Genomic DNA, 16,616 nt, shown 5'->3' with positions numbered 1-16,616 from the left:
AATGCCTGTCCCATACTAACGAGTCTTCACTGTATGTGAAAAAGCACCAAAAGAGCACACACACACGCACACACATGGTAGCGGCATGAGCTCCCACAGTTCCCCTCTTATTGCCCCCAACCCGCGGTCTCTTGGGAGGCGGCTGTCAGTGAACTCCGATGGCCGCCGCACGAATACCGTTTCGTGACAATCGCCAACAACAATTGAAGGTTGAAGTTACATTGCTGCCAGTGCGTGTGTGTGCGCCACAATGTACGACAGTGTATATGTGTGCGTGCAACGCCATTCGGGCGTACCAACACAAAAATTATATATATAAAAATAAATGAAACGGAGGCCACGCAGCACCAAACCCCCACCACCTGCTGCATCTGCACTGTGGCTGCCCCGCCCCCAACCGCTCTATGAGACTCATTATTATTAGTATTATTATTATGTACTCGACTGTACAAAGAGTTACCTTTTCAATGGCTTGGTTTTGATTGAGGAAATCACTTGTCCGTTCAGTGAAATTTTCGAATGTGTTTAATTAACCAAAAAAAAAATAAAGTTAAAGAGTTTCATTTGTATGCAGAGAAGGGAGTTTCCCTTGAGGGAAAATAACTGTGGGACAGTAGAGAAACGGAAGGTGGAAAATGGTGTAGGGAAAAGGAGAATTTTATGAGGGGAAAGAAGGAACAGGTAAGGAGTACTCCTTCATACAGAATGTCTCTACGGTTTTGGGATGTTTTCTTTTACCTCTGGCTGTAATACAACAATTTAATTCTTTTCTTTCTTTAATTTCCAAACAAATTTATTGAATCTCTAGATAATATTTATATCTCTAGGCTACCCTTTGAACTTGATTTCGTTTCACTGTTTAATCAATTCTTTGTTCATGAAATAAAAGACTTAGGCAACGAACTTGTTATTGAATAAAGTTTTTTTTTTACCAATGAGATATTTTATGTGAATCGAAGAAAAATATTTAGAGCCACACAAAATTATTTGGAGCAGCGGAGCCAGAGCACCACAAAAAAAAGTGAATTGAGCAACGAACTTGGTCAACTGCATTTTGTGGGTCTGGATTAGCGGGCCACCACCAACATCAGCACCAGCACCTGGCTGGGATCCACAGCAACACTCCGCATCCCCACACAGCTTTGGAAACCCATTCGGCATTTCCATGTCGATTCCGCCGAGATGTCTGTCAACGCAGACGACGCACACAAAATGCGGGGGCCATAAAAATTAGTTGGAGATGTTGGAGGCTTGAGGCTGCCTGTTTTTTTATAGTCGACGTTTCTACTACGGGACAAGTCTTTTGTCTTTTTTTTTTTATAGAGTGTATCTGTATCTCTCGCTCGCTCCCTCTTGCCTTGTATCTGCATATCTGTGTGCTGTTTCAGTCCGTTTCCTTGGACAATATTTTCAAATTAACAACATTAACAGAGGAGAGACCTTTTAATTAAGTTTCTTCTGTCTTTTCCGTCTGTGTCTGCCCTGGCATTGGGAAACTTTATCGATTTTTGTCGCTTGATTGGTCAAACACTTTTTCGTTTCAGTTTTTTTTTTTTTTTTTCTGTTTTCGGTTTCGATTCAGTTTTGGCTCTTGGGTTTCTTGGTTTTCTTTGGCGACACACACACACAGACATGTGAAAGCTCTATTTGTTTTTTTTTTTTCTGTTACAAATCGTCTAAATATCCCACCGATCAGGTGCTCGTGGTCGTCGTCTTAACTGCCTTTTTAGCTTTCGCTCGTTATCATCGGTTTTGTGACCTCTTCTTTTGGGGTTTGGTCATTTTAATGGTCTCCCCCCTCAAGCGCACACACAAATCCATTCCATTCGTAAAGTTTCAAAAAGTGTTCCCATGATTGTCGCCAAAGTGTTTTCGTATCATACATCCAATACGTGAGATTGGTTTTTGTTGCGGGTTCTTCGACTATTTTGTTTCTGTTTTTATATATCTGTGCTTTCTAGAGTGGGAGGGGGGACATATCTGTGCCGTCTCCTCAGATACTCATCAAGTTATCCATCAAGTATTGTACCTCTTGCTGCCACTCTCCTCTGTCTCTCTTTTTTCCGTGTGTCTTAGGCGCTTAAAGCTTTTTAAGGGTTTTTAAGATTTTTATCTAACAAAACTCGCTGTGCATACTTAATTATGTATTTTGAAATGTGAGACAGGTTCGCGGGACAAGCCAAGCCAAGCCAAGCCAAGGCATCGTAGCAGGTAGTAGCAGTATCTTTATATCTGTATCTGTATCTCTATACCCGGGTACCCTCTGTCAGCCATTGGGAACAACTATTTCTAAAGTCGGGGGCTGAAGCTACTGTCGTTGACAAAACAAGTGTGTGTGTGGTGCGAGGAGGGGAGGGAGCGAGCACCACAGCAGATGGATAGCAGGTGCAGTACAGTCTTTACGAGATTTGTTGTAGATTTCTGTTGGACTTTTTCGAAGGGCGGCAGAATGTCAGAGAAAAATGGTAAAGGGCATGAGCGTCGCTGAGGGAAGTTTCGTTGCAGTACTTGAATTTTTGTGATTTTATTTGTTTTGCCATTTGAAAGGGGAAATAAGAACACGGAGAGGTGAAGCTTTTTGCTTCGCAAAATATGCTTAGCCCATCGGGGACTGGATTTATGTTGCAGTTAACCTATCCTAAGTGTTGGTTGGAAGTTCCCTCATTCTTAACCATTTTCCTGCCCCCTAACATATTTTAAGTATTTTTCATCATAGACAGACAACCTGTACACGAACATTTATTTATTGTTAAGTCCTTACCCCCGTCACACCATAATTTATGCGCTGCAATGACACTTGCTCATGACCTTATCGACGTCGTCATCGTCATCGTAGGGGCCTGCACAACTTTTGGCCAGAGGCATAGTTTTTTTTTTTATTTTGTATTTTCCAAAACCAAAAGGCAATAACAACAATTAAGCATGCGCTATATACAACAACAGCAGTGGCGGAGAGGGGATATCGGAGAGGAGAACAAGCGAGAGCCATGGAATTGTATTGTTGCCATTTTTCTTTATGGTTTTATGCGTTTTGGCATAGAGCTGGAGCTGGAGCTGGAGCCGAGAGTCGAGTACGGAGAGTACCAGCATTCGATATTGAGCAAATAAATCAATTTATTTCAATTATAATTATAGGCTCGAGTGCAGGCCCAAGTCGTATCGGAGGGAGAGCTTCAGCTCCAGCTCCAGCTCTTGGAGTAGAACTTCTTGGCTAAAGTCTGCTGGCCTCTGTTGTATGGCCCTCGGGGTAGAGTCTCTTTTCCCCACCTTCCGTCCCCTTGGAGCCGCGCGTGGCCAACTGCTCATTACTTTTGTGGCAGCACACGCCCCTCCGCTTTCGAATCGTTTCGGGATTTTGTATCTGAAGTGTATTGAGGCGTAGTTTTGGCCAATTGTTGAAAAATGAAATGGTCTGGCACATAGTTATGTCCTCTGTATCGGCATCTCTACCTTGTGGCACTGCATGCCGCATGGAGATGTATAAATTTTTGTATATTTTCTGTTGATTTTAATCAATAGAACCCCACCAATGAACTGCCACATGCCCCCATGTGCCCTCAAGTTCAGTCAAGTGTCTGTAATTTATCTCCCATGCGCTACTTCACAACTTTATTTTATTTGAATGCCTCGAAGGTTTTTTGGTTGTGGGTCTTGGCTTTGGTTTTCCTTTGCAAATTATATGCATTACGCATACGCATCTGGTAGGTAAGGTACTACCTGGTACTGGTGCTCGTACCTGCTGCTCCTCCTACTGCCTTTTGTAAATTAACTTATAAGTGGAGGAAGCTCCCCCCGAATGAGGGACTGGCCTCCAAAATGGGTTGCAGCGATGCATGCGATAAGCAAGTGGAATAAACGAAGGTCTCAATGCATTTTTCATTGATATTTGTGGCAGGGATTGTCTGTGTGTTGCAATAAAACCTTGGGACTCACAGGGAGTTGCAGTTTTGACTTGGTTTTTGACTCTATATTCCTCTATGAAGTACCGAAATCACTTAAGGTATTTCTGTGAACTTTTCTACAAGTTTATTTCCCTTATTATCATTCCATAAACCATTGCTTTATGTTATTACCCCCATTATATTATTATCACAAAATATTCCAAGCATTTTACAAATGTATTCCTAATGTATTCTTTGGTTAAACCCAAGAAACAAACGCCTGCGTCATTATATCTTATCATAAAAAAATATGCTTTAATGCCGCTTCTTTTTTTAAATTATTATACAAAGAGCGACAAACGTTTTGCGGGCTACTGTTAAATGAGCCTGCACGTTGTTGGGTCTGCTGGGGTCTGTCTCCTGGTCAGCAGCACCGTGTCCGGGGCACTCCTCTTTTGGGGGCTGCCTTCTAACAACACTTACAAGTGCTGGCTGGCTGGCTGGCTGGCTGGCTGGCTGCCTGCCTGACTGGCAATACACATAATCTAAAAAGCAGAAGCAGCAACAGCCACAGAAGCCACAAGCGACCAAGCGACGAGCAATAATAAAATTGAAACTGATCGCATTTCAGAATTCCCATCACGTCGCGCAGTTTATTAAAATAACTTTGGCTAGAGGGACGACGCACAGGAATGAACGGGGAGGAGAGCCAGCCACCAGAGAGAGAGAGAGAGAGGGGGGGGTTGGGGCTAACCCCCATCACCTGCTATGCGGTAAAAGAAAAATTAGTTTAATCATAAAAATGCTCGACATCGAAGCAGCAGCAGAAGGCCCACAACAACCGCTGAAGACACAGCTACAGCAGCTACCTGTTTTTGCAGCAACCAGCAACCAGCAGCAGAAGAAGATGACTTCAATTAAAAGCTTTTAACAATATCACGTACCACAAATCGTGGTGAGGGGTGTGAGCGGTTGTTCGGGGCAGATCGGGGTGTATATAGGAGTCTGATTACATCACAGTCCTGTGGCGGCAGCCGTCCCTCAATGGATGCGATGGATGTGGATGGATGGTTTTTGGTCCTCTGGTTATCAGGTGTAAAGCATCGCGCACTTTCAAAGCGGTTTCCCCGAATCAAAATGCGTTTGTTGCTTGATTCTTTTGTGTGCCGTTGCCACTGCAGGAGGGTTTTCGTGCTGGCAGATGGTACTTCACACACGTGCCACACACCACCCCCATCAGTAGGATACAGCGGCTGCAAGATCAAAAAGTGCAGACTCTCTTTTAGATGCGGCAAAAGTTCTTTAGATGAGCTTGCTGCTGCTTTTGGCGGGACTTCTTTTGTTCCTACTGAAGTCACATCTCCTGCTGATCCTCTTTCATTCAACTTTTCTGCTGCTTCAGTGAAATCTTTGGCCCCTCCAGTCACATCTTCTGCTGCTCGTCTGCAATCACATCTCTGCTGCTGTACCTCCAGTTACTGTTTTTACTCTTGCTGCTCCTCCAGTCACTTGCTCTTGTACACCTCCAAAAGTTAATAACAATAACCATAACATTAAAATAATATCAGCAGCAGCAGCCAAAGTAACAGCACAACATATTCGGCGCATGTGCAGCTTTTTTCCGTTTCGTTTCGATTATAAAAATTTCATTTATGTCTTATGGGCAATTTGCAATTTCGGACTACAATTTTCGTTTCTTTTTTTTTACGGTGCATAAATATCAGAGTCGCTTGGCGCGTGCAATCATCGAAATGGCGTTTATGTTTCAATTAAAATTTGTTTGTTTAATAATAAATCTGTGCAATTCGAAGCAATATAAGAGTGTTTGCTGGAGAAAATGTTAAGGAAAATGGTGAAAAAACTATGTTATAAAAATATCTGATCTATAAAAGAAATGTGAAAATATTATTTGGTGAAAGTTAACCACATTTTTTCGTCTCCTCTTGCAAATTTTCACTTCCTTTTTTACCGTTTGCAGACTTTTTTATGGCAAGGTCAAGGAAACACACCACGCTGCTTGTGACAAGCAGAAATTCACCCCAAACGACCTCCACTGGAATGGTTTGTGTCGAGGCTAAGGCAAGGGTTAAATTGGCTTCCACTTCCGCTTCCTATACGAACTCGAAACTCCTATTGAAATACCAGAGAGAAGCAAAACACAATTGGAAGAAGAGTTGATTGGCCTTTGATGTGTCGTATGTCAGCAGGAGGAGGCATTTGCTCCGAGAGGAGAGCGGAAGAGTGAAATAAAAAAAGTGTCAGTCGTCGGGGAAAATGTGTGCCACTGTTTTTAGTGTCCATGTGTATGTGTGTGTGTGTGTGTGTGTGTCGCTAATGATATGCACCCCTCGGACGCCGGCGAAAGGTCGCGACCCGCGATGGATATCGTTTGACGCATACGTTTTTTCCTTTACTTTTTTTTTTGGTTTTTGTTTTTCAAAGGAAACAACAAACAACATGCGTGTACGAGTGAGTGAGGAGTATAATAGTGCCATAGTTTGCAAAGTTCTGGAGTTTCTGTTTGAAGTTTTCCTTGGGACTGGGACCAAGGCTTCACCTGGTCCCTCCGGCTCTGGGGCACAGGAAGAGCCCGAACGCGTTGCCCTTTTGACTGCATTATGCAAATGGACTTTGAAAAAACATTGAGAGATTTTTATTGACATATGTTTCTCGTTCTTTCCCTTTTGCTCCGGACTTCTGGAGTTCTCGTTTTGGTTTTGGTTTCCTGTCGCCACTTTAGTGGGTGTGAACAGAGTTTATAATTTTCTAGCGATATTTCTCTCTGATTTTGGGAATCGGATTTGGTTTTTGGGATGCATTTGTAATGCGATTGAAAGTGAGAGCCTGCCCACAGTGACACACCCGTACAAAAGTGAAGTTTATGGAGATTTAATGCCTTAATGAATTATTTATTTTTCTATTTCCCTAAAAGAAATGCAGGAAAAACTCTGACATCTGATGAAAGTGAGTTAAGCAAATTCAGCTTGTAAATGGGGTATTTTGTGGTTTGAAATTGGGTTTTACGATGTTACCTTTATGACTGGGACAGGCCTTTAATTATGTGCTCTTATGTTTAATATATTATTGGTGGACTGTTATGGGTTATTAGATCATCTTTGGAATGGTTTTAGAGATGCTGGAGAGAGAGAGAGAGAGAGAGAGCTTTCAAATGTTTAAAAAACATGTGGTCTAACTTAATTTATGGTCTATAAGCTGTAAACTGGAAAGCGTCTGAAAGATGTTGAACTTAATATGATGTAAAGTGCTTCCAAGAATGCACTTTTAGCATTCAAATGTTTCCATATTCAGCAAGAATATTCAAGTAAATAAGAAATGTTCATCTTTATTGGCAAATTTACTAAATTATTTAAAATACTCTTATATTAAAATGTTATCAGATTGATACATGGATTCTATTTTAATTATTATCTTCGATTTATATCTTTCAGGACTGTTTATCTATTCTGCTTCACGGGTTTTCGCAACTGAATAAATGTAAGTGCAAAACATGCTATAACTTTAAATCTTTCACATAAATGTTTATCTTGCTAAGTGATTCCCAACATATCCTTCAATTTTATTATCAATTTTGCTCGCTTTGAAATATTAAAATCCCTTTGAGTCTCCTTCCCGACATCGCCTACTTAACTACTTAACAGAGGCCTTCGTTAGAGCCACTCTCTTACCCCACAAGCCACCAAAAGATATACATACATGCTACGAAAAAAAATTGTGTCCAGGTGTTGCAATAATTTTTGTTTTTTGTCGAAACCTCCTCTATGGCTGGCATTCGCCAATAATTCACGACCCTGACGGGGCCGATGGGCTGATGGTCTGCTGCTACACTCTGCTCTCTGCCTATGGGACGTGTCACAGCGCCGCAGAGATAAATTAGTTAATAAATAAAAAATAAAAAGGGGGAAAAAAATGCCAACTAATTTGCATATTTGCCCTTTGCACACGCGGAGTCTCATTGACAGCATGAAAAGCCGAAAGCCGAACGTCGAAAGCCAATGAGGCGCACCAGAAAATGCATTTAAACCGAAAAGCGGGACACACGTTAACGGTTAACCCCCCCCCAGTCCTACGGTATCGACAACAATTGCCATTTTGTGCACCGTTCTTCGTGTTTCTATTTTTTTTTTGGCGGGACACAAAATTCTATTTATATTTTTTGGGCTTCAAACTAATTTGCATATGACAGAAGCGCAGAGGTAGAGGCAAAGCCTGTGGCAGGATGTGTGCTGGAATTTGGCAAAACTCAATGATAGGTTCCGCCGTGGGTTTGCTCTTCCTCTAGGTAGCGAAAGTGAAAGGATTTAAAGGATCAGAGTAGCGAAAGAGAGAGAGAGAGAGAGTTTTTGTTTTTTAACGGCCGTTGCATGCAAAATTGCAAAAATTGAAATTGCAAAAATGATAAATGGGTTGAATGCAACTCCCCGTGAGGTTTCGAGGGATACACATTTGCCTATGCAATTTGCCTACGTGAGTATCTAGATTTTTTGATGATAGTTGACCTTGACGCAGAAGAAAGAATCAAAGGATAAAGGGTTGCGTCTCAAGGGGTTGTCTTGGGCTGGGTTGTGTCTTCTTCGGGGCTTCTTCCTTTTTTTTTGGCGCGCAAAAAAGTGATTTGGTTTCTGGGCATATGGTAAAAAGAGTTGACCGACGAAGCAAGAAGACGTTTCTGTAGGCAAATGGACTGAAAGAAGAGAGATTGAGGACGAACATGAGGTTCAGAAGTATCTCTCTGTGTGTGTTTGTGTGTCTCTTTAATAAAACGTTTGTTTGCAAATGAGCCAGAGATACGAGCAGAGGTGCAGGGCTCGCAGATAGGACTTCGGGGAAGTGGTAAAAACGAAGATGATGTAAGGATTATTTGCATGAACTTTTGCCAGGAAGATGATGTAGGTAAGACACACAGAGGAAACCGAAGATGGGATTAATTGCATGTGAAATGCTAAATCGATTTTCGTTGGGTTAATTTTTTGAGCCTAACCTTTTGGATAATGGATATTTCGTGTCATCTTTTAGACGTTACTTTTCCTAACCGTATTTTATTTATTTCCGCGTACTTTGATTGAGTTTTAAGTATTTTTATGACAGTAATTACTTTAAACACTAATTAAACTGAAATATTTCCTTTATCCCTTTAAGACCTACCCACGAAACCCGTTTCATTAAGATCTGTTAAGCCAGAACCAAGTTACGATAGGTTGTCATTGCTTTTAAGGCTTTACATGCTTCCAATTGATGAAAATATGAAACCTTTCAGTAATTTAAATAAAATAAAGTGTTTTTTTTTCAATAAAATGCTGTGTTGAAATGCATTAAAATTCACTTAAACAAACGAAATTGCTTTGCCTTTGCCACAAATTAATCGCTGAAACACCCTCATTCCTCTCCAGACAGCTACATATATAGAGATACAAATAAATATGTATTGTATTTGTGCATTAATTGTTTTGCGCGATAAACAAAGCGATCAAAACCAGACCCCGTTTATATGTCTTTTTTTTGGCAAATAATGGCACTTTAATTACCGAAAACAGACGCCCAAAAAAGTTTCCTCGTCTCTTGGCAGACAACAAATTAATGCGCAAATAAGAAGAAAATTATGCTAATAATTATAAACAAGTGCGGGGCATTGCATGAAGTGTGTGTGTGTGAGCAAAAGAGAGGAGGACAGTAGAGTGTGTGTGAATGAAAGAGCAGACTGTATAAAAATGCAGGCAAATTGCTAATCGGAGTGCCTCATTATCATCCAAAAATCAACAGCGGCTTTGCCGTTGCCATTGCCCGTGGTCGTGGCCGCAAGAGATCTCTTCTTCCATTCCATTCATAAACGCAGCGCTTAGGTTTTTTATCCATTTTTTTTTTACTCGCATGGGGCGCATAATTATGCAACAAGTCCTTTCCTGAAAGACGAAAGAAAAAAAAACCAAAAAAAACGCGGCGCGTGCGCATTTAGCATATGCCACACCACACCGCCGCACTCTACTCTGCAACTCTGCAACGGAGTGGGGAAAAACAGGATTTTTTCTCCTTCGACATTTGAAATTTAAATGCGTTTTTTTCCCGTGTTGGTTAGCGCCGCCGCGCCACCTAATTATCATGTAAATTTTTAGTGTCTAAGGACAACAAACTGATGAACAATGATGATGCCCAGTGACTCTTTTGGCTGTCTGTGACTTGGCAGAGGGAATGAGGCTGAAAATATATGCGGCGTGTTGTGTTTGGCTTATTAATTATGCCCAAGTGTTGTGTTTTGTGTGTGGCCGAAAGGATGTGGAGATGTGGAAAAATGCCTGAACAAATTTCATGCAAATATAAGGTTGAACTTGTGTCTGGTCTCTCTCTCTCACTCCCTCTCGCTCTGTGTCTCGTTGTGGAATGACCTTAGTTTGCATAATTATTTTTGATTGAGCTCTTGACCTGCCCCAAAAATGAGTGTTGTCTATGAGTGAGACAGGAAAGGGGAAGAGAGGGTGTATATTTACAGAAGGGGTGTAAAAAGTGTGATAAAGACAATAGTTTTTAAAGGGATTTAATAGGGGAAAAATAAAGTGTTTATGGAAGCAACTTAGATGAGAGTTTTGTGTGGGATTGAGGGATAACAAATTGGATTATACTTTGTTAAGCTAATGCAGTTACTGAAAGATTCTCCTATTGAAAAACAATAAATGGATTAATCTTTCCGCCTATCATAATATTTAAGCATTTTTGAAACAATTTTTGTATTGTTCTACTACTCCTCCATTCAATCATTGTTTGCCCTTTGGAACTACCATACACTTTTAAATATGTTTTCCGTTGGATTCTGCTTTGCTTTTGTTTGCGCAACGCTCCACTAAATCAAACAATAAAAACTGCACTCTAAAGACTAAAGACAATGGGGCGGGAACTTGTATTTGTGGCCATAACTTAGGAGAATATTCCGGTACACCCGGTACACCCTTTTGCTATGCTAATTTCTGTGACAATTTGGCTGCGCCAGATAAAGCAAATCAATAACTTTGAGCTATAATTTAACAGTAAACTAACGCAACAATCAAAACACTCGACAACACACAAAGGGAATCAGACGCAGACACTATTTATATTTTACAGACAATGTGTGGGGCTTTCTATGGGGATAACAATAGAAAAAGAAGTCCAACTCTGACGATGAAGATGTCTGCCTGTTTGGAATTAAGTTCTGTTATTTCTGAATGATATTTTCATGCAAAATTAATATTTTTTTGAATGATTTTGTATGGAAAATGTTTTTGCTTTTTGCTTAGAATTAAAAAAAATTAATTTCTAGACAGACACCCCACTTCTCTTTCCTTTCCACACACTGAAAAAGAGGCACAAACGAAACCAAAAGTTGTCTCTTTATCCAAAGAACAGCAGCAGGGAACTGAACAAAGCTTCGCCTTATGGAAGGGAGTCGTCGAGTATCCTTCAGGGCAGCAACAGCCCCAATGTTACACACAGAAAAGCTCTCCTATCGGACTATCGAGTATTGTGTGGTGGCGCGGCGCGGCGCCCTGTGCTCTGTTTGGGGAGCAGCCCTGGGAACGATGTTCGATGTCCGATGTTCGTTTCGTGTTCTCTCGCTCTGGCAGCTACCTTTTGCCGCTTTGGCAATTAAAAATGTCACTTTTGCATGGGAATGTACACACACACACACAATCGTAGAGGGAGAACTTTTGGTCGCTCGACCGCTCTGGCGTTCGTCTCTCGTTTCGTTTTGTGGGCGTAACGCTGGAAACTGGAATGTATGGAATCCAATAGAGCGCAAGAGTTGCCCTTCCAGTCGTGTGTCGGCCATCTCTCTCTAATGCTACGGCTGCTCTGTTAGCGGTGCTCTTCCAACACGCACAGAATGCTGGAACATGGGTTGAAAACTGGTTCGTACAAGCGCTCGTACGGGGAGTGTGAGTTGCTCTGTGTGTGTGTGTCGCTGCGTATCTGTGTGGCAAACGTCTTGTGTCGAGAGCCGCTCACAAATGTTTCCGCTGTGTGTGTGCCTGTAGCTGTGCGTGTGTGAGTGTATCTTTGTATCTGGTCGAGAGCCCGCTCAACGTAGCGCTGCCGCGCGAGACATGACGGTTAGTTCACTTCGATAGCTCTACGAGTCTGCACGTGAATTTTCCCTGGTCTCTTGTCTCTTGTCCGTTTCTGTGTGTCATGTCTGTGTTTTGAGTTTCTCAAATCAAATCTCTCTCAGCCAAACAAAAAAAAAAAAGTAAAAGAATCTCAAAACGAAATCGGAAACGGGAACAACACATCATCGGAATCTGAGAATCAGAGTGCGTTATTATCTGTGACATGAGACAACAGCAACCAGCAGCAGCAACCACCAGCAACCAGCAGCAGCAACATCATTCCAGAGCTTAATGCTATGATCTGAAAAGCGAATTTCCCCCGCAAAAGCGAATATCATTTCGAAATATTGCCCCCAAACAAAATAAATAAAAAGTGCCAAGTGTTTTGAAAAGTGCTATAAATATTACAACAACAACAACAGCAGCAAGAAGATAAAAAAAATATTATAGTAAAGATTGCAAAGAAATCGTATAAAAAGTTTGTCAAGTAAAATATCGAAAGATTTTACGATCCATCATCGATCCATTCGCCGCGTTGACGCTGACGTTGCCGTTGCCGTCGGAATTTTCGAGGGCCGCGAAAATTGAAGACTTGTTGAGCGCCAGACGCTGCTGGAGAGGAGAGGAGGAGTCGCCGCTGTCGCCGCTGCCACTGCCACTGGAGGTGCCACATCACCGACCAGTGTCGCCGTCGCCGTCGGTGCCGTCGTCGCCCCTCGTCGCCAATTGGAATATTTTTGCGCCTGCCACGTACCCCGTAAAAGACTTCAAAACGGTTGCCTCACGGTTCGAGTGGAATGAGCATAGGGACACTGGTCTTCCTTTCGATCGATCGGTGTACAAAGTCGTTAAACTGAGCCCCAACTTGGAGCCCTACCCCGCCAGCGTGGAGGGCCTGAACAGCCCCAGAGCGGTGGGGATGGCCGCAACATCGTATATGACGCCGCCCAGCGGTGATCTGGACATGGCGCTCGGCGGCGGTGGCGGTGGCGGTGGCTATCACACATCCTCGCCCCGATCGGCAGCCGATGCCGGCGAGATGAAGTACATGCAACACCATCATCATCATCATGCGGCAGCAGCAGCTGCGGCCAGTGCACATCACCAGTTGCCCTCCTCCCCGTCGCCCAATGGCCAGGGCAATGGCGGTGGCGGTGGCTTGGGCGGACTGGGTCCCGGCTCTGGTCTGGGCTCATGGAGCGCCCTGCATCCCGATCCGTGGTCGTTGCAGACACATCATACGCATCACCATCCCGCCGCCGCAGCCGTGGCCTCGGCCGCGGACACCGTCAAGCAGGAGATGTCCCATCTCTCGCAGCAGACACGCATCCAGCAGGGCATGGCCTCGCCCTCACCCCATGCCGCCTGGCATGCCCCACACGCCGGCCACTATGCCCCGACGGGCGGCTCTCCGTTGCAGTACCACCATGCGATGAATGGGATGTTGCACCATCCGGCACATGCGGCGGCGGCTGCTCACCACCAGAGTGTGGCGCCACTGCATCATGCGCTGCGGGGCGAGTCCCCACAGCTGCACATCCATTCACATCACATGGGCGGTGGCGACCGGGATGCCATCAGTGGCGGAGAGGAGGACACTCCCACATCCGATGATTTGGAGGCCTTTGCCAAGCAGTTTAAGCAGCGAAGGATTAAGCTGGGATTCACACAGGCGGACGTGGGCCTGGCACTGGGCACGCTGTACGGCAATGTTTTCTCCCAGACGACCATCTGCAGGTTTGAGGCGCTGCAGCTGAGCTTCAAGAACATGTGCAAGCTGAAGCCGCTGCTGCAAAAGTGGCTGGAGGAGGCAGACTCGACCACAGGCTCGCCCACATCCATTGACAAGATCGCCGCCCAAGGGCGGAAGCGCAAGAAACGCACCAGCATCGAGGTGAGCGTGAAGGGTGCCCTCGAGCAGCATTTCCACAAGCAGCCGAAGCCATCGGCACAGGAGATCTCCGCCCTCGCGGACTCCCTACAGCTGGAGAAGGAGGTGGTCCGTGTGTGGTTCTGCAATCGCAGGCAAAAGGAGAAGCGCATGACGCCGCCGAATACACTCGGTGGTGATATGATGGATGGCATGCCGCCGGGGCATATGCACCATGGGGGCTACCACCCACATCACGATATGCATGGCAGCCCCATGGGCACACATTCGCACTCGCACAGCCCCCCGATGCTCAGTCCACAGAATATGCAATCGGCGTCGGTAGCCGCTCATCAGTTGGCGGCTCACTAGCAATCAGAAATCCAGGAGTCGAACTCAGCTGCAGCTGCGTCCACTCCTGCATCCCTCAATAGTCTTAGCCAGCAACAACAACAACAGCAACAGCAACAACAGCAGCAACAGCAGCAGCAGCAACAACAGCAGCAGCAGCAAGTGTTGCAACATCAGCAGCAGCATACACCGAATACCCCATCGTCGAGTGTTGGCTCATCGGCAACGATGACCAGCCAGGTAATGTCGCCGCAGAGTCCGCTGGGCAGCTCCTCCGCTGGCAATCAGACTAGCAATAATAACAACAATAGCACCACCAATAATAATAATAATAACAACAACAATAATAACAACAACAACACGGAGGAGCAGGTGAAACACCACCAACAACAGCAGCAGCAGCAGCAACAACAACAGCAGCAGCAGCAGCAACAACAGCAACAGGCCTCCAGCATAGCAGCCGCTGCAGCAGCCGCCATGTACATGGATCCCATGCGCTACCAGCATCCGCATCATCCCCATCCGCACCAGCATCCGCACCTGAATCCCGCCCACCATCCGCATCTGTTCCATACGAGCGATCAGCTGCAGCATACCCATGCCCAGCACTTGCAACAGGCGGCCGCAGGCGTGGCCTCCTCGGGTGGCAGCAGTTCCCAGCTCTCTCCTGGTGCCGGCAGCAACAGTGGCTTGCCGCTGCAACCGCCAAGTGCGACCTCGCCAGGCTCCGCCTCCAGTGTCCTGGGTGGGCATCTCAATCTGAATGCCCATTCGGCGGCGGCGTTGCATCAGCATCACCACTACCAGCACCACCATCACCAGCAGCACCATCACCACCAGCAGCAGCAGCAACAGCTGCACGCACGTCGCCTCTTCGAGCTGAGCCTCCAGTTTGGAGCCGCCGCAGCGCCCGGTGCAGTGCGTCACTTCAATAGCTTTGGCGGTGCGGGCGGCGCTGGTGGGGAATAGCATACGTCGGCCGCCTGGTTTGGCTACGAGTCCTCCTAGGATTCGGTGTCGAACGGGTGGCCGCATTTCAAGCGAGAGCCGCAACCCTAGGAATCAGCTATAGAAATCGGGAATATATATGTATAGATATAGTAGAAGGAAGGAAGGAATGAACGAATGAATGATTTAGGGGGAAGGATTCTCATCTTTTTTACCAGTGCATTAATCTGTGTTAAAACTTCAGCTAAAAGGAGGAGCAAAAAGCAGGAAGCAGGGATTGATTTTTGAGGAGAGAAGGAGCTGCCATCCACAAACAATTTTTGTTTTTAAAGTTTAAAAAACTTGCTTAAATTAAATCAAATTAACTAAATTTTTAATATATGTAAACAAACAAAAAAAACCACACGCAATTCAAATCAAACGTGAAACCAAGTGATGTTGTTTTAAAATTTAAATAAACTAAAAACTTAAACTAAAAATTAAAAACTAAACAATGGATGAATGGAAGAACAAAAGAAAAGAAAAAACACAACTAGTTAAAAGTGCGACTCAAGTGTTAAGAAACCAAAAAAAGAAAAGCAAATTCCTCAGCTGCTCTCCAAAAGCAACAAAAGGTAAATCCACACACACAGTCCACAGATATTTTTTGCAGTTTGTGGCGCGGTTGAAAGACACACAACACACACGATCGAATGTTCTAGCTAGGGTTTTAGGTTCTTAAATGCAAGCCCCGTGTTTATATATATTATATATATATAGCCAGTAGATTGTACTCTAAAAAACAAAAAACAACCAACAAACAACTTTATAATCGCAAAAAGAAAACTTAGAATTTAACGCGCGGCGAAAACAGAACGAACGAAGAATCGAATCGAATCGATGAGTCCCCAAAAACAAAAACAAAAACAAAAACATCTGTAAATAAAATGGAAAACAACTTACAGTTAAGTCATATTTTTTAGCTTTAAATGCAATTGTAGATTTTTTAAATAAACAAACAAACAAACCTTTGAAAACCATAAAAAATAAATACAACAACAAACATTTATAAAATATACAAATTGAACGAGTAATTTCTAGGCGATAATTTTTAACGTGAAGTTTAGTTACTTAGTACAGTACTCTCTCTATAAGCAAGAAAAAAAAAACAAAAATATAGCTAAATCTTAAAAACTAAATAATCGAATAATCGACTATGAAACACAATGCTAAATATATAAATTGTAATATATAATAAATTGATGTACATTCCAAAACAAAAAACAAAAGAGAACTAAATGCTAAACGAATGAAAAAAATGAACAAACATTGAAATTATTTCAAAACAAGCAAAAAATAAACGAAAAATTGTGTAAAAACATAAAAACAAAACTCCACTTTTTTGATACTATATGCCACAAAATTATTGTATAATTTTTTGTATTACTTTAAACAAAATTTCCATTACTGTCTTTGGGTGTAACTTTTTTAGAA

The 16,616-nt window shown here is 43.5% G+C and overlaps 1 protein-coding gene and 1 long non-coding RNA gene across 2 annotated transcripts in view; both read left to right on the top strand.

The window, feature by feature from the left end:
* LOC117589236 overlaps positions 1-7,377 on the top strand; it is a 28,730-nt gene extending 21,353 nt beyond the window's left edge. Inside the window, exon 3 of the long non-coding RNA XR_004574197.1 lies at positions 7,331-7,377. This is a non-coding gene — a long non-coding RNA (uncharacterized LOC117589236). The remainder of the gene's footprint in view (positions 1-7,330) is intronic.
* A 4,592-nt stretch (positions 7,378-11,969) lies between these two features.
* Positions 11,970-15,925, top strand: LOC117589024 (POU domain protein CF1A). The gene is given in 1 exon segment (XM_034280653.1): positions 11,970-15,925. A coding segment is annotated over 1 exon segment (2,271 nt). The 5' UTR covers positions 11,970-12,893; the 3' UTR covers positions 15,165-15,925.
* Positions 15,926-16,616: the final 691 nt, after the last annotated feature.

The sequence above is a fragment of the Drosophila guanche genome, unplaced genomic scaffold (genome assembly GCF_900245975.1).
Source record: "Drosophila guanche unplaced genomic scaffold, DGUA_6, whole genome shotgun sequence".
NCBI lineage: Eukaryota > Metazoa > Arthropoda > Insecta > Diptera > Drosophilidae > Drosophila > Drosophila guanche.
This window is presented reverse-complemented; position numbering and strand designations above follow the sequence as displayed.